The sequence below is a fragment of the Pocillopora verrucosa genome, chromosome 3 (genome assembly GCF_036669915.1).
Source record: "Pocillopora verrucosa isolate sample1 chromosome 3, ASM3666991v2, whole genome shotgun sequence".
In the NCBI taxonomy this organism is placed as follows: Eukaryota; Metazoa; Cnidaria; class Anthozoa; order Scleractinia; family Pocilloporidae; genus Pocillopora; species Pocillopora verrucosa.
The window spans coordinates 27,402,594-27,423,589 of NC_089314.1; the positions used below are offsets into that span (position 1 = coordinate 27,402,594).

General features: G+C 36.3%; 3 protein-coding genes across 4 annotated transcripts in view; 2 read left to right on the forward strand and 1 right to left on the reverse strand.

Moving 5' to 3' along the window:
- Window positions 1-1,978, forward strand: part of LOC131798953 (protocadherin-like protein) — a 29,116-nt gene extending 27,138 nt beyond the window's left edge. Inside the window, exon 18 of the mRNA XM_059116617.2 lies at window positions 507-1,978. Coding sequence (XP_058972600.2) covers window positions 507-1,171 — 665 coding nt within the window. The 3' untranslated portion in view covers window positions 1,172-1,978. The remainder of the gene's footprint in view (window positions 1-506) is intronic.
- LOC131798963 (ataxin-3-like) lies at window positions 1,292-10,412 on the reverse strand. 2 transcript variants are annotated; one of them, XM_059116626.2, is made up of 10 exons: window positions 10,354-10,412; window positions 10,206-10,254; window positions 9,186-9,301; window positions 7,735-7,865; window positions 7,514-7,580; window positions 6,343-6,430; window positions 5,358-5,534; window positions 5,110-5,164; window positions 4,369-4,484; window positions 1,292-3,391 (listed from the first exon to the last, which is right to left on the reverse strand). In XM_059116626.2, exons 1-10 carry the CDS (start codon window positions 10,375-10,377, stop codon window positions 3,333-3,335), a joined length of 882 nt encoding a protein of 293 aa, XP_058972609.1. In that variant the 5' UTR covers window positions 10,378-10,412; the 3' UTR covers window positions 1,292-3,332. The 2 variants fall into 2 exon arrangements, with proteins under 2 accessions (XP_058972609.1, XP_066019504.1); XM_066163407.1 differs by lacking the exons at window positions 10,206-10,254; window positions 10,354-10,412 and adding an exon at window positions 9,453-9,473.
- A 42-nt stretch (window positions 10,413-10,454) lies between these two features.
- Window positions 10,455-19,069, forward strand: LOC136279499 (E3 ubiquitin-protein ligase MARCHF6-like). The gene is made up of 14 exons (XM_066163406.1): window positions 10,455-10,484; window positions 10,702-10,801; window positions 12,353-12,385; window positions 12,601-12,641; window positions 13,063-13,206; window positions 14,033-14,105; window positions 15,273-15,429; window positions 15,601-15,751; window positions 16,475-16,536; window positions 16,840-16,872; window positions 17,195-17,246; window positions 17,544-17,601; window positions 18,510-18,589; window positions 19,048-19,069. Exons 1-13 carry the CDS (start codon window positions 10,463-10,465, stop codon window positions 18,538-18,540), a joined length of 957 nt encoding a protein of 318 aa, XP_066019503.1. The 5' UTR covers window positions 10,455-10,462; the 3' UTR covers window positions 18,541-18,589; window positions 19,048-19,069.
- The last annotated feature ends 1,927 nt before the right edge of the window (window positions 19,070-20,996 follow it).

Genomic DNA, 20,996 nt, shown 5'->3' on the forward strand with positions numbered 1-20,996 from the left:
AGCTTTATCGGAGCATACTTGCCTAACCAACCATACAATTGGGTGGGATAATTCTAAAATTATCACTACTAATCGGCGTTACCACCAGCGCCTTTGTTTGGAGGCTTGGCACATTAACTCCGCCCACGCTCCTTTAAATCGTGACGACGGCGGTCTGCTTCCTGACGCCTATTTACACCTCGTCAGAAAAAAGGCCGCTAATTAGTGATCGTATAAAAGGACCTCTTGTTGCAGCGTTTAGATCACCCCTGATGAAGGCACTAGACAGGAGTGTCGAAACGTTGGGTCTATGAATTGTAACTTCTTCGGTTACATTCATTAAATCTGCAAACCAGTGTAGCTTCAAACTATGTCTGATTGTCCACCTGGTTGCCGTGTGAACTTTAATATATTTTACGGACTCTTGGTGTTGGCCCTGTTAACGCCTTTCTCAGGGGGGGTTGACCTCAGGGCTTAGATTTTCCAGAGAAGCAAGTAAAATTAATATGCTCTCGCTCTCTATTCAGGCACACGTCCAGGAAGCAGGTGGGCGAATCCTGCAGTTATCGCAGTTGTCCTGGTCGTTTTGCTGGCCATTTTAGCAATTGTCGGCGCCGTATTACTGAAAAGGCGACCAGTGCCTGCTGTGGTGGCTGTGGTTGAAGATGGGCATGTTCACGACAACATTCGACCGTACCACGACGAAGGCGCCGGCGAGGAAGATAACTTCGGTTATGATATTACAACTCTTATGAAGTACACTTATGTTGAAAACGGCATAGCTGGTACAGGTGGCGCAGGAAGTGGCAAGTTCAAGGATGCTGGGGGTATTGGCGAAGAAGAGTTCACCGTTGCAGAAAATAAACCCCTTCTACAAGGAGCGATGCCTGGTGCTGGTTTACGGCACGGGGTTACAACCATGACTAAGCGTCGCGTAGTACATCCTGAAAGCATTGACGTGAAACAGTTCATCGATACACGCGTTCACGAAGCGGACGGCGAATACATCTTATCCATTGACGAGTTACACATTTATCGGTACGAAGGAGATGATTCAGACGTCGACGACCTCAGTGAGCTTGGAGATAGTGACGAAGAGCCGGATGAGGAGGAGGAGCAAGAATTTGCTTTCTTGCAAGAATGGGGCAAGAAATTCGATAACCTTAACCGTATTTTCAACGAAGACGATTAATCCATGCAGCCGTTTTGTACATAAGCTGATTTTTTAAAGATTAAATCAATAGGTTTAGGCACTTTGTTGCTCTGCCTTGTTCAAGCTCGTCTAACCACCTCATATTTTTGACTTGGAACGTCCATGACCTCATTTTGTGAAGAACTGTTCGAATACGCAAGTTAAGCGAGAAATTCTCGATGAGACGAGAGCGCTTTTAATGTGTGTTAGTACATGTGTAACTCTTATCGGACATACTTGGACACAAGCGAGGTACTCGCTGTTAATTTAAATTAGCAAAGGTGTGGTTAGAAAAAAGGTTTTGTATCAGAGGGAAAATTTAACTCTGACAAAGAAGTTTTTTGTCATTACCGTGTAATAGTTAACATTTATGTCTGAAGGTTTTCGGTGCAAAAGACGAATTTAAGTAACGTTGCCGTAAATTGGGAGATGAACTTTCTTTGTTTTAGCACAATAATCCCTCCTTTACCTTTGAAGTGAGGGGCTACTCGCGCCGGTAAGAACACATAAATCTATTGCAGAGGTCCGTTTTCAATAGTGTTACCTCAATAGTGTTACGCCCTCTCTTCCGTGTGTACAATTGGAAAAGTTTAGAAACTTCTCAAGGGAAGGGAACGTAGTCTCATGACTAGCTAAATATTCGCGTCTAATATTGAACTAAAAGTGTACACCTGGTGTAAAGTATCATTTTAAGATTTCTTCGAGTTGTTTAATTTCTTCATTTTCGTCAGATAAAGATGGTGATAGTGCAATAACTTGCTAGATAGAAGTCAATAAATTATGTGTTTGTAGGAAAAAAATGGAAAATTATGGTTGTGTCTATTTCTTCTTCTTTTTTCCCTCTGTACTGAGTATTTCGCGTTTAAAATTAGTTTGGAATGAAAAACATTATTTTGAACCTTTTGAGATGCCCTTGAAATGGCCACTCGCGATAAACCTAACCCTCTAGGGATTCTACGGAGCCCAGTTAGTACTATCTTGTAGTACTCATCAACTTTTGTTTCACTACCTCGACTTTATGTTTCATCACCTCAGTTTTTTCCCGGCACAACTTCAACTTTCCGGCACGGAAAGTTAAGTCGTTCAGAAAAGTTGAAGTCGTGCCGGAAAATTGTAGTCATGCCGGAAAGTTGAAGTTGCGCAGAGAGTTGAAGTTGTGCCGGATGTTTAATTCGTGTCAGATAGTTGAAATCGCGCTGGAAAACTGAAGTCGTGCCGAATAGTTGAAGTCGTGCAGGGAAGTTGTAATCGTGCACGACCGTTGAAGTAGTGCCGAACAGTTGAAGTCGTGCTGGGAAAAAACTGAGGTGGTGAAAAATAAGCTTGATGAGAAATATGAGGTGGCACTAACTGGGCTCCGTAGGACTCCCTATTCCACGCCGTCATTGTTAGATTCTCTACTGTCCTCTGCCTGTACTCTACCTGTCCTCTGCACTATTTGAGCGTGAGGCGGTTTCACCGAGAGCGGTCATACGAGATTTGGTTGGGACATATGGACAATGTTCACTTTCTGTCTGCCTGTCTGTATAATAGGACACGATTCTTATTGATTGAATGCTTTGGTTGAAAGAATATTACCAGAACCAACCTCATTTTGTTCCTAATTATTTTGGAGAAGATTCAAACAAAACGGTAGAAGGAGCACAATTCAAGCAGTTTCTTTGCTGATGGGATAAAAATTGACCATAAAGGAAGAACTGTTGTATTTCCTAATATACATGCCTTTATTTGTAAAAATCCCTTTGGGGTGAACTCAGAGAGGATTGACAAGCCTCTTGTGTGAACTAATGAAGGGGAATAAGGGATTTTCTATTCAAATATTTGACCATGTTCGTAGGTTGTGAGGTGTATCCTGAGACCTTCTACTTAATAAAATATTGCAGTACTCTCCATGATGAAATTAAAACAGTTTCCAGTGAATTTTTAAGGTAAGAAATTGTTTCTCTGAGAAACCTCCTCTCCCAAGGTGTCAAGTATGTGGGGATGTGAAATTCCAATCAAATTGGCCCTAAGTCTAAAGAAGTTCTTTATGTAATGTTATTTTGTACAAATTTGAAAACTTAGCTATCTTTTTTTTTTTTTAACATACATTCACTTCTTATTCCTTCAGTTACTACTATAAAGAAACAAAAAAGAGACAGATTCCAAGAAAAACTCCTCACTATGTAATTTCAAGAGACAACTTGAGAGCAATTTGAAGCATTTCCTCCTCTGATAATTCTGAAATAAGTAAAAAGAATAAAAAAACTTTTACTAAGGGAGCACCAAATATGTCTTGCACAGTTGTAATTGTGCAAGGTAACAAAATCACATCCCTCCACTGGAGCTAATAAACTACCAATCATTAAATTAATGAGGGGGGGGGGTTACAGTGCTGCATTGGAGGGGGGGGAGGGGGAGGGATATTAAAAGATAACTTGGTTTAACAACTGCATGAGTTGATAAGGTACATTGACCACTGTAGTAAGTTTCTAAAGCTGATGTTTTGAGCATTAGCCCTCTGTCAGAGGAGATAGGCAGTCAATTGACAGGTTAAGCATGATGTTTATGACAATAGCAAACAACAAAATGGCATCTTCTTGTTGTCTGCTTCCAGAATCTTGAGAATTCACAAGAAACTGGACACAAGCAAGAGAGCCATCTTAACATGAGGGAGGAAGGGAGGGGGTTTCCGAGCCCAAAAATTATTTAATCCTCTTTTGTCACACTTCCACACCTTTATCCCTTTACAACCTAACATCAGTATTCATAATGTGGGATATTGATCGAATGAAGCCTTTAAGTGCTACTAAAGGCTTCATTCGATCAATATCCCACATCATTACGACATGCTACTAAAGGACACGTTCAAACGTTTAGTATTCATAATCTTTATACTTGTCTCTTAATACATTTCCTTTGGTACTGACAAGGAAAATTTGTTTAACAAGCAAAGCTTCATAGGGAGGTGACCTCCTTTATCCTTATGATCTTAATGAATGATTCAAGAGTATTATCGTTGGGAGAAATTAGCTGCTGGTCACTTAGTGTTTTAAGTGTCACAAAAATTTTCTCATGCTTAAGTTGAGGGAGAAGGTAAAAGCTCACATTGTGAACAGTCTAACAGCATTTTCACCTCTCATGTTGTCTAATATATCCCACCTTATGAACCAAACCAAATACTTTACATGTCAGTGAGAACCCATCTTATTCTGTACCTGACGATTCTTCTTGATCAGCTGGTGGACCAGGTGTTGTTACAGTTTCTTGAGATGTATCTGCTGTCTCTGAGGTTTGTTCTGTATTTGGATTGTTTGCTTGGGTGTGGTTTTGTCTAAAAAAGAAAAAAAAAAAAAAATCAGGTCAACTTCAGCTAGGGTTCCAATCCAACAAACTTCCAATTAGCACATTAACAATTCAGAATATATTCCTTAAGACATTAATCAATGCCAGGTGTAACTTGTAATATTACATGAAAAGAAAAGACCCAACTACAAACTTCACCACTCAAAGGTTTGTTCAATCAACTAGATTTTTAGTCCCACAGTAAATCACACTCTAGATAAACATAACCTGCACAGAGAATAGCAGTATGCACCCACAAAAGATGTAAACAAGTCATATTAGTACATATTATAATATTAATTTTGTTCCTCAGTGAAGCTGAAAAGTCTCGATCACTTAAAGAGCATTGATCGCATGCTTAAACATAGCAAGCTGATCCTTTGGGTTTTTCCTGTCCAATTGCAAAATGATAAAAGAAGTATCTTAAGTGGAATCTAGAATTCTGCCATACTGGGCTCCTTCTTTAAAACACTTATTGTCATTCCCTCAACACTTCTTTTTGAATAGAATCAACTGCATAGAGAAAAAATACAAGAAAGAGGTTGAAGTGAGTTTCCAATCACAATAGTGACTCCAAACCAAAAAGGTCACCCATTGTTTTAAAGTTAACTTACCTTTGAAAATACAATTCTCGTTTTCTCCGAACTGCGTCCATGTCAACTGGTTTATCTGATGACAAAATAAGATACATTGCTGTATAATACACAGCTCATCTCTAGAACTAAATATAAATATTGTTCAGTTACAGGGAAACATAAATCTGCCAAAGTCATGAAATAATGTAGTTGCATCCAAACATAAGTTTGAGATAACAAGAATGCTCAGGTAAGTGACAGATTTAATTTTTAAAGCTTAAACTTACCATCACCTCCTACAACACCACTGGCCTGTTGAAGCGCAGCTGTTAGATCTGTTTTGTTCACCAATTTGTGTGCAGACGTTTTAAAAGGTTTCTTCTGTGATTCAGCTGGACAAAGCTTCAAAAGTTGATCTGCTTCACTCTCTGGTAAATTTCCTCTCACAACAAATATTGAATAACCTAAGAGGCAAGAAATCATGGGTGGTAATGTCCATGTGTTTGAACTGATAATGTCTTGAATTGGAGATTTTTAATTTCAAATCATTCTTTGTGGCTCTTTTTAAAGTCTACAGATACCACACAGTGGGTCAAGGACTCTGAGCTACTTAAATATTACAAAATTCTCAGTCTATCAACATAAGAAGCAGAGGGCAAGGTCTTGAATAAGACACTAATGACTCTTTCACTCCAAGAGGTGATCACTGTCACACCTCTCTTTACAATAATAACATAATGTAAAGTATTTGATGAGAATTTAGGAGCAAATTATTGAAGCTAAAATGATAGAAATTATATTGGGCCAAATCACTTAAACCCACATTATTTGCCCCTCTATTTACTTTTACTTCAAAGATCCAATTAGTATTTCTCCTTTCTAAGTGCCTTTGAATTCCTTGTAAACTAGACAAGATAATTTGGCATTGTATTCTATGATGGCTAAGCTGACCAATGTGCCCAGATATCATCACTTTGTGTGCCTCTTTGAGTAGGGGAGGCACAACTAATACCCTCTAACTGATAAGCTTGTCTGTTCTCATAATCTGTTTGAAAGCTAATATACTGGAATCAAAATGGACAGTTACATGTAAATCAACTCTGACAGTTGAGTGCATAATTTGCAAGCTATGAAAAAGAAATTGTCATTTGACAGGGAAGAGCAAAATTAGTATATATTTTTGTTTGCTTGGCCACAGCATTTAAAACACCTCAAAATTAATGTAGATACAGTCACTGTGAAAATAAGATTTAAAATTCTGCTCGCAAGTACCTTCTGTCTGTAATTGGGTAAGAAATAGTGACAAATATGTCTCAGTTATCAGCGCTGGTTTGGACAACAGAGAGTTAAGATTAAACCACTGCAACAAAAAACACGGACACTTTAATTTGATGTGGTTCTCTCAATTTCCACGTTGGTTACTCCAGATTCATAACTCTAGACTAGCTTTTTTACATTCATTATCTTCATATTTTCTTCATTTAGTTTTTCCTTTGTGGCAGCCAATGGAGAGGCAGATGAGCCTGCAACATTTTACTGCTATACTAACTTTGTTAGATATTATAATATAATAATAATATTTGGTTTTGTCAAATGAGTTGACTATGTAAATTGGCCACCGTAAAGAGTTTCTAAAAATGATGTTTTGAGAGTTAGACCTTTGTCAGGGCTAAACCCTTTCACTCCCACGAGTGATCAAGACAGAATTTCTCCTTATGGTATCAAGACAATATCAAGCAGACAAGCAATGAGAATAAAGACAAATATCAATTAGGGGTTTATTACCTTATCCAATATCAAATTCTTCAAACTAATATTACAAGAACTATATGGCAGACAGTAAGGAGAATTAAGGGGGTAAGTTTCTAAAGAAACTGTGGTGCTGTGTCGGTGGGAGAGTATAGCAGGTAATTTAGTATTAACAACTGAGTTGAAAACAAATTGGTCGCTGTAAAGAGTAAAAAAGCTGACATTTCAAGTGTTTGCCCTTCATCAGAGCAAGTGGAGGATTACTAACAAGATCTAGTGATTGGAGTAAGATCTTGGGAGTTAAAGGGTTAACACTCAAAACATCAGGGCCCAGTTTTATAAAGGGCAGATAACACTATCCAACGGATAAGTGATTGCAAAATGCATGGCATTATCCACCAGAGAGAGATTTATCCAGTGGATAGCATTATCCAACCTTGGAACAACTGAGGTCAGCTTTACAAACTCTTTTTAACCCAATTGATAAATTCAAGTTGTCCTGTTATACCCCCAACCAACACAGCACCTTGGTTTATTTTAGAAATTTACTCATTTTTGATCATTTGTCTCATGGTATCAGTGGAATGAGTTCAGTCAAGCTCTTAACGAATCCCTCTTTGACAGACAATGCCATTTAAATCAGGCTTTTCTATTTTTTTTTTAACAATTACAGTAAAATTAATATTTCCAGTACCTGATGGCCAATTTTTCGTATGGTCAGCCAATGTTGTTGTAAGTTACATATAAAAGCTTTCTGGTACCTAGTTTAGAAGAAAAAAGCAATTAAGAATATGTTACTCTTTCTAATCATGTGTCACTTAATAATGGAATATTCATGTGGTGGCTTTGTAGAAACTCAGTAATAATTATGTATATATTATAAAATTATTAAATTAATAGTATACCAAGGCTTACTGAGGATTTTCTCGTGCCTCTCTGGCCTCTGGACTCAAAAATGGTATCAGCTCTAACCCCCACACTCTGAGTGCATTGCATATAACTTGAATGGAGAAGAATCCACTGTCATCCATATTTGAAGAAGGTTGCTGTAAAAACAACAAGAAAAAAGGATTACAATCACAGAATTTCAACTTATGTTAGACAATTTCAGAAAATATCCCCTGTCACCCATGGGACCTTTAACTTCCATGAGTGGCCAGGACAGAATTTATCCTTACAATATCAAGCTGACAAGTGACAAGAATAGTTATCAATTTAAGGATTAGTAATTGATCCAAGTCCAAATTCCCCAAGCAAACACCATAAGAATTGTGTAGCACACAGTAAGGAGAATTACTAATGAGATCTTAGGAATCAAAGCGTTCAATGACCACTGGAAATTTCCTAGGCAACATAAGATACCAAATGACATTTCCAAAAGGGTAGGGAGAGAGGGGGAGCTACCCTACCCAAAATAAATCCCTCCCATTGGAGGGATATGGATACTGCTGCCCTCTACTGGTTTTGATATATACTGGAAACAGTCAATACCCCCATATGTTTTGTGGCTTAATAGATATATCCCACAAACCACCTCTGTTTTGATGAATAATTGTTGAATATAACGTTCTGTTGTTGCTTATAACATAGTGCTTGGTTGATTGTCTGAAATTTTTAAATGCATCTTTTCATGATTGGGTATTATAATACAGATATTCCTTTACCCCCTGTGCTTTGTTTAGTTTGTCTTTCTGGATTTGTTATATCAGCTTAAGGTTGGTACCTACTAATAGGGATTTAATTTGCCTGACCAATGACTATCAAGGGCTATCAAGATAAAAAAAAAAAAAAAATTTAGGGTAACTAGGTTTTAAAACTGAAAAAGGTACTGACATTGCATTTTCTAACAAAGTGAAGGAAATATAATTCCTGGCCAAGACAAACAAGATCAATAGTAATAGTAGAAAAATTTATCAAGTGGTTTCTAAAATATAGGTCACTCTGCATTTTTCTGAATTATTTCACTTGATTGAATTTGTCAGCATACCTCACTCTACATGTAGCTTTACTAACTCCTTCCCTGAAAGTAAGATATTTCTCTTTCACTTTCTGAAGTTTTTTATGAACAGAAGGCAGCATGGTTGAATTGATTTTGCCAATTAATATTAGGGAAAAAAGCCTTTTATAAGTACCAAATGTTGGCCTTTTTTGCTCCCATTTACCACCAAGGCATGATATATAGCTTGTGTATACAATAGCAAAAGCATGCACTGTTCTTAAAGGCACCATATATGAAGCTCTTATGGTCATGAATTTTCTGATGAAAGCAGTACCAAATCCCCACTCTTCTCACTGTGATAATGTCTTCTGATCAACTCATCCCTCATTTATGGTAATAAGTTCCCTTCAAAAATCAAAACAGTTACCTTAATAAATTCTTGATAATCCTGTGATGTAACATCTCCTTCTGCCATTCTTGCTCTCTCAAGCTCATCTAATTGTGTCGCTATATCCGCCAGAACCACTGGGTTTAAGTAAGGGCCTATGAAAAAGGTTAGGTTGGTTTAATTTCTCAAGCCTACTGGCCCCTCATTGCATGAGCTTATCCCACTTTCCATGCCTAAAAGCAACATGAATCACTGCCAACTCTCCAATTTAGAATACTTGTTCATTGTAGAGAACTCCCCACTTACCCTTTGACTCCTACAAGTGACTAATACAGAATTTCTCCTTGCAGTATTAATACAATATTAAGCTGAAGAGTGATGAGAGTAAAGAAAAATATCAATCAGGGAATTCCTATTGATCCAATAATAAATTATTTGAAGTAACATAATAAGAAAGTGAAGTTTCTGCACAGCCCCATCCTACATTATGCATTCAGTTCTTGGAAAGAGAAAACAATGACAAAAACAATACATTGCCCTTGGGAAAACAGATTTGTTTTACAATAGTATGGGGCTGTGCGGAAATTTTATCTCATAAGAATTTTATGGTAGACAGCAAAGGAGGGTCTAGGCCACTAGAGGCTAAGTGTAAGGCGAAGTAGTTTGATCACGATCAAAAAGCAGTGAACTCCCAAACAGCTGTCTGAAAAGATCACATCCCTAAAAAACTACACCTCTAGAAGTTTTCAGAGTCCTGGAAGAGAGATGTACGACCAAAAGAGTGTCCTAAACTAACTTAACTTAACTATTGTTTTCATATGGATCAATAACAATAAAGTCGAGCTGTCAAAAAAAAAATGAAATTATTCCAAGGTATTCCAACAAGCAGTGCAATGTCTTTACCACAAATTGCAGCTTATTAGAAACTAGTTATGTTTGGCTTTGAATTAAAAGTTATCCTTGACATAAACGTCAAATGATCTTCCTTACAACTCAATCACAAATTATAAGTTTAACATTTGACGCACTGTTCTCTGTCTGCATTAGCTGGTACAGTACCTTGTAATAAGGCATTGAGGCAGTGTTGGGCGCAAAGAGAACCTTCTTGCTGCAAAGCAAAACAATAGTAACATTAATAAGATAATTTCTTATGGATTTAAGACCCTGAAGGCTGGCAAAAAGGCAAGATTCGCAGGAAAACATTTACCTTCTCGTGAAAGATTGCATCCATACTGAAACCGAATCTGCGTGGACTGGGGCGGGGGAAATTTGTATTGCCTCACAACCAAGAATAGTCTTTGACCAAACGAAACAAGATGGACGACGATGCACACGAAGGTTGATAGGAGTTCCTCGTTATTTGCTCTCCTATTGCATTTTCTTAAAATTAGTGTAACTTTCCTTAAAGATTTTTATAATAATTACCTGGAAATTTTTAAATAACACCACGAATCTTTCCTTTTGATGTGGAAAATGAAAGGATTAATTTAAGGTATTAACATTCGCATACAATCTGTCTGTTCCTATGTTTCTCAGTGTTTTTGTTTTTCTCTAGGCGATATCTGCAGGGTTTGTCGCGCTGAAGGGACACATGATAAGCCTCTGTACCACCCATGTATATGCACGGGAAGCATTAAATTTATACATCAAGAATGGTACGTATTTTGAGCTTTTTATCTAGGTTTTTTACAAGAGCACCATACTGGAGTGTGTTAGACCGGCGAAGCAGATCTCGTGATCTGCATCAATATCTCTTGTATTTAGTGCTTAACATCGTTAATTGTTTGCACAAGGCCGAAAAATTACGCCCAGAGCAATTTTTGCTCAATCAACGGGAAATATAGAATGGATGAAAGTGAGATGTTGAATTCACTTACAGGAAGATTACAGTGTACATGTGCGTTGTATTTTAGAATTCTGTTTTGTTTTCAACGTTGTCTAGACCGAAAGATGTCAACTTACGTTGGTAGCGATAAAAAGGAAATAGAAAGTTTCGGCTTGTTATCTATGATCGGTAAAGCAGTACAGCGGTTTGCTTTGTTAGTGCAGTGCAAAATTGTACATTTCTAGTTTCCTTGTATAAATAGCTTCATCCTTAGTCTCTTTTGTATTATGACATTTTCAGAGTCAGTATTTAGTTACATAAAATTGTCATGGTGCTTTAATTTTATAGTGTTGGTAAGCTACAAGGTCAAAGTGTTTTCACAATAATAGTATTTAAATATGTGACTTTCATAGATCCAGGCATTGAAATGATACTATTATTATGGAGCCTTAACTAAACCACTACAGTTATCATTTTAGCTAGTGTAAACAAAGTATTCTATTTTAAATTCCTTCACTTTTAATCAAATAATAGTTAAATTCTCTCAATATGGTGGGAAATTAAATGGTCAGATGAACAATTTTGTCTCTTTGGTGGCATGGAGGTGAATAGTACTTGTGAGTTACCTCCAAACTTGCCAATCAGCATGACTGTGAAAAGTACCTTTTATTTGTGTGGTATATACTTGTAAATGTTATTACTTAGTTAATACCAAACAAGTGAATAGTGCTGTTTGATGTACTGATTGGCTAGTATTCATTAGTCAATATTCACCTTAGTGTTGGTGAAAGAGGTGGATATTTACCTTGCTGCTTCCTAGCTCAATGAATATGCACCACTATTCACCTCCACTTGGGTGAATATTTGTTAATGATATAACAAATCATGTTATTTAGGGGGAAAATCCTGAAGTGGCTGTACATTCATTCCCCAAACCTCACATGAAAATTGTAGAATTAAGTGCTGTATCATACAAACACCATTTGAATATCAGCTAAGCCCTCTTGCAAAATCATGATATCTTCCTGCTGGAGATACATGTAACATGTTATCTTTGCATACAAAAAGATTATGTTATGGTTACATAATGAATCACACCTGCAGTGGCAGTGATTTCCTATTTCATTGGTGTTAATATTGCAAATAAAAGATTAAATGGCTGCATTGTGATACAAGGTTTCTCTTTATATTTTAAGAAATATTTCACTTGTTTGCTGGGTTCACTTGTAAAAATATTCTTCAGCACTCAAACATAAAATGTCCTTACTTCACACAGCCATGTATATGTATTATTCCCTTTGTGAATTTGCTAAAACATCTAATATTGACTTCTTCTGATTTTACTTCTTTTCATTCATTGGTTCCATTCACTTATTCGCAGTTTGGTACAGTGGCTTAAACACAGTAAAAAAGAGTGAGTATTAATGTCATTCTATTCAATAATCTGGAATACTTGTAAGTAAACTGTTAATTCATTTCATTTTACATTAAGACTATTACACAAAGTTTTGGCTAAAAGCCAACTGCTGGTGAAATTCACCACTGGAAATAGCAGCAGTCGCCAAATTGAACCATAAATAGTGGTATTCCTTAGAGTGAACTTTTTTGTCTTTCCTGTATCCATTTCAGATATTGTGAATTATGCAATCACCGGTTTGCATTCAAACCAAGTGAGTGTCATTAAAATAGCTTTTGGAATATTTGCTATATAGTATTGTCTCCTGGGAATTGTAATTTCTTCTTTATAAAAGAATGATACATTCTACCATAAATTTATTTGCTCTTTTAATTTGTCTTCTTTGATGTATATGTTTGAACCTGTCTCTTTGTGTAGCATTTCATAAATTTATCTATTTAACAATTATCTTCTTTGTTCTTTGAAACTGTCAATATATTAAAATTTGTGTTTTAATGAACAATTTAAAATATGTTCATTGTGGTTCTATTGCTTTTTTTGTTGTTTTTTTGTTTTGTTGTTGTAATTAATCAATCATCATCTTATACATGTTCAAACAAAGGAAACAAAAAAGTTAAACATCATATTTTTTACTGACAACAATTTTTTGTTTGTTTGTTTCTGTTTTGTCATAGTTTACGCACCAGACATGCCCAACAGACTTCCTGTCAAGGATTTTGTTGGTGGTTTAGTAACAAACATTCTTAGAGCTCTAAAATATTGGCTTCATTACACACTGGTTGCCTTGGCATGGCTGGGAGTTGTACCTATTACAGCATGTAAGTCAATGCAGTTTCATTTTCTTTACTCTAAGTCTCTGTCTGAATACAAGATGTAAAAATCTTCCCTACATGAAGGCTACACAGTCATGTATTTCCATTTTTAAAATTCTCTCTTTCATAAAGTACTTGTTTCTCAGATAGGGATAAGAGTGACTTACACCAGATTAAAAAAATGAAGGATGTGTAACTTTGGTAGTTTAATTTATCCCTGGTTCAAATTTACTTCCAGCTCTGTTTTGAAGTAATTGTGATATATTGCAGTACCCAAATAGATAGGACAAGAAAATTTGAACCATTGATAAAATTATTCAAAAGTTGCACAACCAACTCAATCCGTTTATGTTTCCTCCTTGTAACAAGAAAAGGGCTTTTTACTTGATATAAATGTACCCCAAATGTTTTAACCCTCAGGAAGTCCTACCTCCATGAACTTTTAAGCACAAACAAAGCCTTCATTCAGTGTATGTTGTACCTGCATGTACATAGAACTCTTCCCTATGGACTTGAAATAGGTTGTTCTTATTCCTTTGTCATGAAACTCTAGTTGGATCACTATGGTGATGATCCAGTTTTATATGGTAATTCAATTTTCAGTAGGATAGTGATCCCTATTGCCAATGAAGTGAAGGAATAAAATTTCTCACCAAAAGTAATATAATCTTGTTATTCAATAGCTGTAAGCTTCCAACAACAATGTTTTAATGTTGATTCAGTCAGGTCAGGACTTGTTGGACTAAAAAAAGAAACTTCTGATGAGCGAGGCAGAAATGTTTGGCAAAAGCTGATTGTGAAAGCACTTCAATTTCTTTTTTTCATATTTTAGATCGTATATACAGATGCCTATTTGCTGGATCTGTCAATTCTCTTCTTACTTTGCCATTAGATATGTTGTCCACGTAAGTACTTTGTGCTCTTCCCATCTCAAAAGTACAGTGTAATGTAACAACCACGTGCAAGGGTTCCAACCTCACCCTTATTCTAAGTTGTGATTTGGCAACAAAAACATTATGAAATGGCTTCCAGAGAGATGGTTGTGGTTCCCAGAAATGTCATGGAAAAGCACTCTTTAAACTGCTTTACTTCCCAACATAAGCAGCCAAATTGGTGACTTTTGCTGCAGATTTAGTTTGACACCAAAACCTTTTTCTTGCCATGGTGACTAAAGTTGTGGCAGCTTGGAACTCTGAGTGCATTTTTGAAAATGACAAATACAGTTGAACCCTGATAACCTGAATTGCTGAGGGAAATCAAAATAACTTTGAGTTATCAGGGTTTTGAGTTAGAGGGGTTTTGAACAAAAAGACCGAAACACTTGATTAAAGAGGTTTTTATGCTTGTACATGTTTTATTGTAAGATTTCTAGCAATGTAAGAGCATGAAAACAAGAGAAGAAAACAAAAGGAAACAAAAAAAGCATGAAAACCACTAGTACTAGAAAGCAGCTGTTTTCAGAATGTGTAGCGCTAAATCTCACTTTAACATGTCGTATATTGACAAAGGTTTATTTGTCGTAATATACGAGACTAAATGTAATCTTCTGATGCAAAATGTTATGGCTTATTAGTCCGCAAAAGTGAAAATGGACTTCAAGTTATGGAGGGTAAAATTACAAAGAAAAATACCTGAAGGGAAGTAAAAATTGCTTTGAGTTAGCAGGGTTTCAAGTTATAGAGGTTAAAATTACAGTAAATAATAATTATATGAGGCAAATCCAAGGGAAATTAGTTTGCTTTGAGTTAGCAGGGAATTCAAGTTAGCAAGGGTTTGAGTTATGGGGGTTCAACTGTAAATTTCAAACCATGGAAGATGTCAAAAAGTTAGTATTGGATAATGCTGTGGGAAGAGACTACTGTCACTTAAAAATAATTTTTAGCAAGATATACATGATTAATTTTTTCCCCTATTGATTAGCCACAAAGATGTTCTTACACATAATTTAGCCTTTTTTTTTCAAACCCCAAAAAATATTTAAAGCTATGACAAAATGAGGTAGTTTTAGATTTCTAATAATGCATGATACTTAGGCTGTTGATCAAATTATTGCAATTTCTGTCTCTCTGCAGAGAAAATCTATTTTCAGACTGTATACGAGGCTGTTTTGTGGTAGCCTGTACACTGTGTGCATTCATTAGCTTAGTTTGGTTACGGGAACAGATTATCACAAATGGTGGCCCTGCATGGCTGGAGCCCAATGCTGATCCTCTTCCTCAACTTAATGTTGTAAGTTTAAGCTCAGAATGCTTGAAATTGGCTCTCATTGTAGCAACTTAATCTCACACTGTATGTCTGCCATTCTGTAAAATGGATTTCAGGTCAAACTGGTGTTAAAGATTATAAACAAAGAGAAAAGTCTAATCACAACATATACTTTCACACTTTCTTTTAATTTAGATAAACAATGATCCTGGGGGTGGTGCTGAGAATGCAGCTGCTGAGGGAGGTGGGGGTGGGGAGAATGTTAACCAGCCTCAAGATATTCCAGAAGAAGAAGGGAACAATGGAGCAAATCAAGATGCAGAAAATGGAGCTCAAAATGGTGATGGTCAGCATAAACAGCAATAAATATTTTTTGTTATTGTAATTGAAAGGAAAAAAAGAAATTTCTTTAGAATTTTCATTGAAGTTACTTGTAGTTTAAGGATGACACTTTTGTAATTAACCTTTAAACTCCCATTAGTTACCAAGACAGAATTTCTCCTTACAATATCATTATTATCTCAGGCAGACAAGTGATGAGAATGGATAAAAATATAAATTTAGAGATTGTTAGTTGATCCAATGCCAAATTCTTCAAACTCACGTCATAAAAATTAATTTTTATTTTGGACAGTAAGGAGAATTACTAAAGAGATCTTGGGAGTGAAAGGGTTTAAGACAGCACATCCAAGTTGGAGTTTTATGGTAACTCTGACACCCTAAAGCTATTTGTAGAACAAGTGAAGGTGTTCTGGCAAGGGAAGTTAGTATTATAATGACAGATCAAGTCTTTACTGCCAACTTGATGCCAAAGGAACTGCTTTAAACCTTATATCAAACAAAATCATTGGCTTTTCTGTTGTCAAAGAAACAGAACATACACCAACTACTGTGGAATGATTTATGCAGTATTGAGCCACACAGCTGAAGCATACTCCAGTTTCATTACTGAATGCTTGCATTCTTCACATGCTATATGACACAAGAACTTATTTGATTTGAAGGTCTGTTCTTGTTTGCTCTGAAGACTCTAATGATGGTGATGATTTTGAATTTTTTTTGTCCACAGATGATGCAAATTGGAATCCTGTGGAATGGGAGAGGGCTGCAGAAGAACTTACATGGGAGAGGGTAAGATTTTTGCTTTTTTCTCAAAATTAGCCACATATTACACCAGATTATGCTTGCATGGTGATTATCATAAAGAATACTACATTTTGTACACTTGTACAAACTGACACTTTGAATATCATTTAATGTAAGTTAAAGCCTAATAACTGGCCATGAATTCATCAGATGTAACGTTATGTGTTACCCTCGTGAAACAAAGTTAATCACAGTATTCCTGGTGGTAGTAAATATATGCATGCCTAAAGCTGTATTGGTGTCAAGCATTTTGATGGACACTCAATCTCTATCAATTTTCTTCAACAGATGCTTGGGCTGGATGGGTCTTTGGTATTTTTGGTGAGTTTCCAAACTATATTTGTTTGCAGTTAGGTGAAGTAAATTACCTTTTGACCTGTGGATGAAAAGCAAATGAAGATACTTTGTATTATCCTTGCAGGAAAGCTGCAATGAAAGAAACTGCAGAAAAAAAATTTTCCTATTGTGTTTTAGTTACATATTAACTTAAAGCTCTTGGAGGTAGATGCATTTATGTGCCACCTTGCACATCTTGGATTATAGACTTAATTAATAAAGAACCTCTCATTGGTGTTTAAGTGAAAATGTATTTTTGTTTGTTTACACTTTGATTCACAAATGCATCTCTGGATTTTTTTTTCAGGAGCATGTTTTCTGGGTGGTTTCTCTAAACACATCCTTTATTTTGGTCTTTGGTGAGTAACTTTGCATGGTTATTAAAGGAGTTGTGTCACAATTTTTGCAGCTTGAAAGTTTTAGCCAATAGTATTGCTAAGGAATCCTCCCATTCATAATCATCCACATTCTTCTTCTGGCTTATTTTTACTGCGCTGTTATTTTTTTACTCTGGCTATTATGTTTAAGTTCCTGCTTTGATGAGAGGGGTTATCTCCTTTGAAAATGGAAAAACTATGATTTGCAACATACAGTCACATATATGATCCCATTGTAAAATGATGTGGTGGTTGATTGTTGTGTTATTTTTTTTTCAGCCTTCTGTCCTTTTCACATGGGCAGTTTACAGTTATTCTATTATCACTTGAGGAAGTGGTAAGTGGCAGGTTTCGTGATGTCTGTGTGTGAATGATGCCTAACCTTACGTGACTTTGTACCTATTAACAATTGTAGTAGGATGAGTGGAGTCCAATTTGGTTTGTAATCACAGGAGAAATGAACAAAGGAGGATGCCTGCAACTCAGAACCCAAATCAGTTTATCATGATTACAGACATAATTTGGCACAAATTTCAGTCTCCACTTAGTTAAAACTGTGAAAAAATTTGAGAGACAAAACACCTGTCACTGGAAACTAGTAAAAAAAATAGTATCATACCAGTGACTTTTTTCTGAGAAGAAAAAGCACTCAGTAGACCTTTTCACAGCTTGGGCAAATGACATGTTTTGTCTAGTTTGTGCAATGTTGAGCATTACTTATGTACAGCCCTATTGGTGCTCAAATTGAGCTGCTGATTACCAGTCACAATTTAGAATTTTGCCATAGTTTTTGTTGATCATGAATTAAATAAAAAGCCTTCATTTTAGATTTACTCTAATTGTGTAAGATTGCAGATGAAAAGGAAACAAAAGTCTGTGGCAACCCAGAGTTATGTTAATAAAAAAAAATACTGGTTGCTTTAAAATCCCCTCTCCCTTTTTCACTTCACAATCATCTTTTGAAATACAAAAGTATGCGCATTTTTTTGTAGAGGGATTCACTCTCTATTTGAAATTCATGGATAAAATTATGGTGGCCATTGCTTAGTATTATCTTTTGTGAGCCATATCTAAAATACTTCACACCAAACTTTACTCATTGTCTGAATGCTTCTTTGGCAATATTTCTTGTTTCCTTTGGCTGTGCATGTATGAAAGACAGTAACTATTTCTTTATGACTTATGGCAATGAATTTTTTATATGCTTCAATTTGTTTCTAACTTTCTTTGTCAATTATTTTACAGTTTCAGTCATCGAAATTTGAAGGTCTTTTAACTGCAGTTCTAGGATATGTGATTATGCCTTCTCTCTAATATTGTGTCATGTATCCTTTTTTACAATAATGTCACTTTGATGTATTTTCCTGAAAACTTGAAAATTGTAAAAGTTAATGAATCACTTTGGGGGGTGGGGTGAGTGAGGTCAGCTGATTTTAGATAATATCTCATTTGATCTCGTCAGTTAAAAAAAGAGATAGCAAAGATGTGATGGGGAAAAAGGTTTTTAATTAGAATATTCTGAAAACAATAAGGTTTAGATGAGTTCAACTTTTTAAACTTTGTAAAGTCACAATATTTTCTCCTAAATGGTAAAATGTTCCCCTGAAATAAAGTTTTAATTTAGGAAAGGACACTTTTCACAATATGAAGTGTACATGTCATACCATACCACTTACCTTATGGCCGGATGTTGCTACTTACCATATACCTGTTATAAATTAGAGATAGTGCTACTGTCCAGTGTGACAGTAAAGTGGTTCTTCCTTGACTATTTTTTTTATAGAGTGTAGCATCTGTGTGTGGATGAGAAGGTAATGTTGTTGGTTCATTTTTTACTTAATAACTATCTTTGTCTTGTGGATGAAAGAGATACATGTCTATGGTTAACCTCAACCCTTTTCTCTTAACTTAAACCCTAACCCTAACCCTTAACCCCTATGGAGTGACCAAGACAGAATTTCTCCTTATAATATTAATACAATATATAACCCTAAACCCTCTCTCTCAAGAATCAGAGTATGTCTATTTAGTTTACCAGAGCCAGTAATACTTAATCTATGATTACTCTTTTCTTGCAGGACCGAAAAGAATATTGGGGTTGTGCTATGTAGTAGTTAAGGTAAGGACTGGAAAGAAAATTCGATTTGCTTCTTAATTACTTTGGTTTGGTTTTACTGCACTCTATTGAAATGCGCTTGAATTTGTCAATAGAGGTAGGTTATTCAAAATAAATTTTTTCCAATTACATTTTACTTGATTCGTGGCAGATTTCATTGTTATGTTGGTAGAGATGGATTGTTTCCATTGGTGTGTGGTTGGGGGTTAGGGGCAACGTATGCTCGTTGGTGAGTCTGTTAAAACGAATACATTTATGATTGAAAACACTCCAGCCTGATTATGACGGAGACCCCCTAAATCATAGCACTAACGCCTCTTAAAATTTATGACTCCTTTTTTTTCTGAAAGTCATAGAGTGTTAACCACCCACTTACAAACACACTGCAGTATTACCGCAACTCGCACACGTTTAAACAAGCTGGTGGCCATCTTCTCCGAGCAAAAGAAGCTCTATGTTTATGTGCATTTTCTGTTTTAAACTTCAAAGGTTGTAGTCTCCTCTGAAGATGTAGAATTGATATTCCATTATGTGCTTTATCAAGTGTAAATGAAAGTTTTCTTCTTTTTTCTCTAGTCTCTGTTTGGAGCTACATTGAAAGACAGACTTCTAAGTGTTGATTCAGCACCAGGTATTTTAATGATTACAGGGAAGGTTAGTAAAATTTTTTAAGGAATATATTCTACATTGAACTTTTTCTTCGTGTCTGCAAAGATTGAGTTAATGTATTCTTTCACGGTTGTATTTTCCCAAGGTACAGCCTTGTTCCTTCACCTGGCTTGTTGGTATGGTTGTACGTGTTCTACCTTTGCTGCATTGTTCTCTGCTCACGAGGGTCCTCAGACCTGGTTGTCCTGTGGTTCTTGAGATAATCTGAATGATCCTGACTTTATTCCAGTCCAAGAGGTACGTGACTTGTTCAAGTTATGCCCTAGAATCGATTACCAGAGCCAGCTGTTTCGCTGAAACTGATCCCACGTTTCTCCCGCGAGGGGGGCAAACCACGGACTTTCGGGAGGATCGTAACCGAAGCCGAGGAAAACGAAGGATATCGAGTGTAGTTATGGTTGACCCTTGAGTGGTGAACTGTTTACAGAAACTTTCCCCTCGTGAGGGATAACCGTGACACCGTGAGAGAACTGATCTGTTTTCTCACAGGGATGTTGTGTTTCAGTCCAAATAAAGGCATTGCTTGTTTGTTCGAAATTTCAGACTGATACGACTCCCTGGTGTACAGACATGCAAGAAGGTTTGTGCTTGTCATGGGTATGCTATGTTATACAGCTAAATGACCTTACATCATTAAAAACAGAAGAATATTTTTTCTCTTCATTCATCTTTGAGGACGTTCTGAATAGCATAAAAGACCTGTCACCGTAAATGTTTTTGTGCTGCTGATCACGAGTAATAAAGTAAGTTTCACTCGAGCCAAGCAGAGCTCATCCTTGGTTGTGTGAAGCATGAGCTATCGAAGAGTCTTGCTATTCCCTTCTGAATGGTATGTTAGTCCATGGCCAGGTTACTCCTTCGCATTTCATCAAGCTTCCCTGCCGGTACTCATTTCTTATTGAGAGTAGAGAGCGTTGTGAAAGCAAAGTGTCTTTCCTAAGTTCACA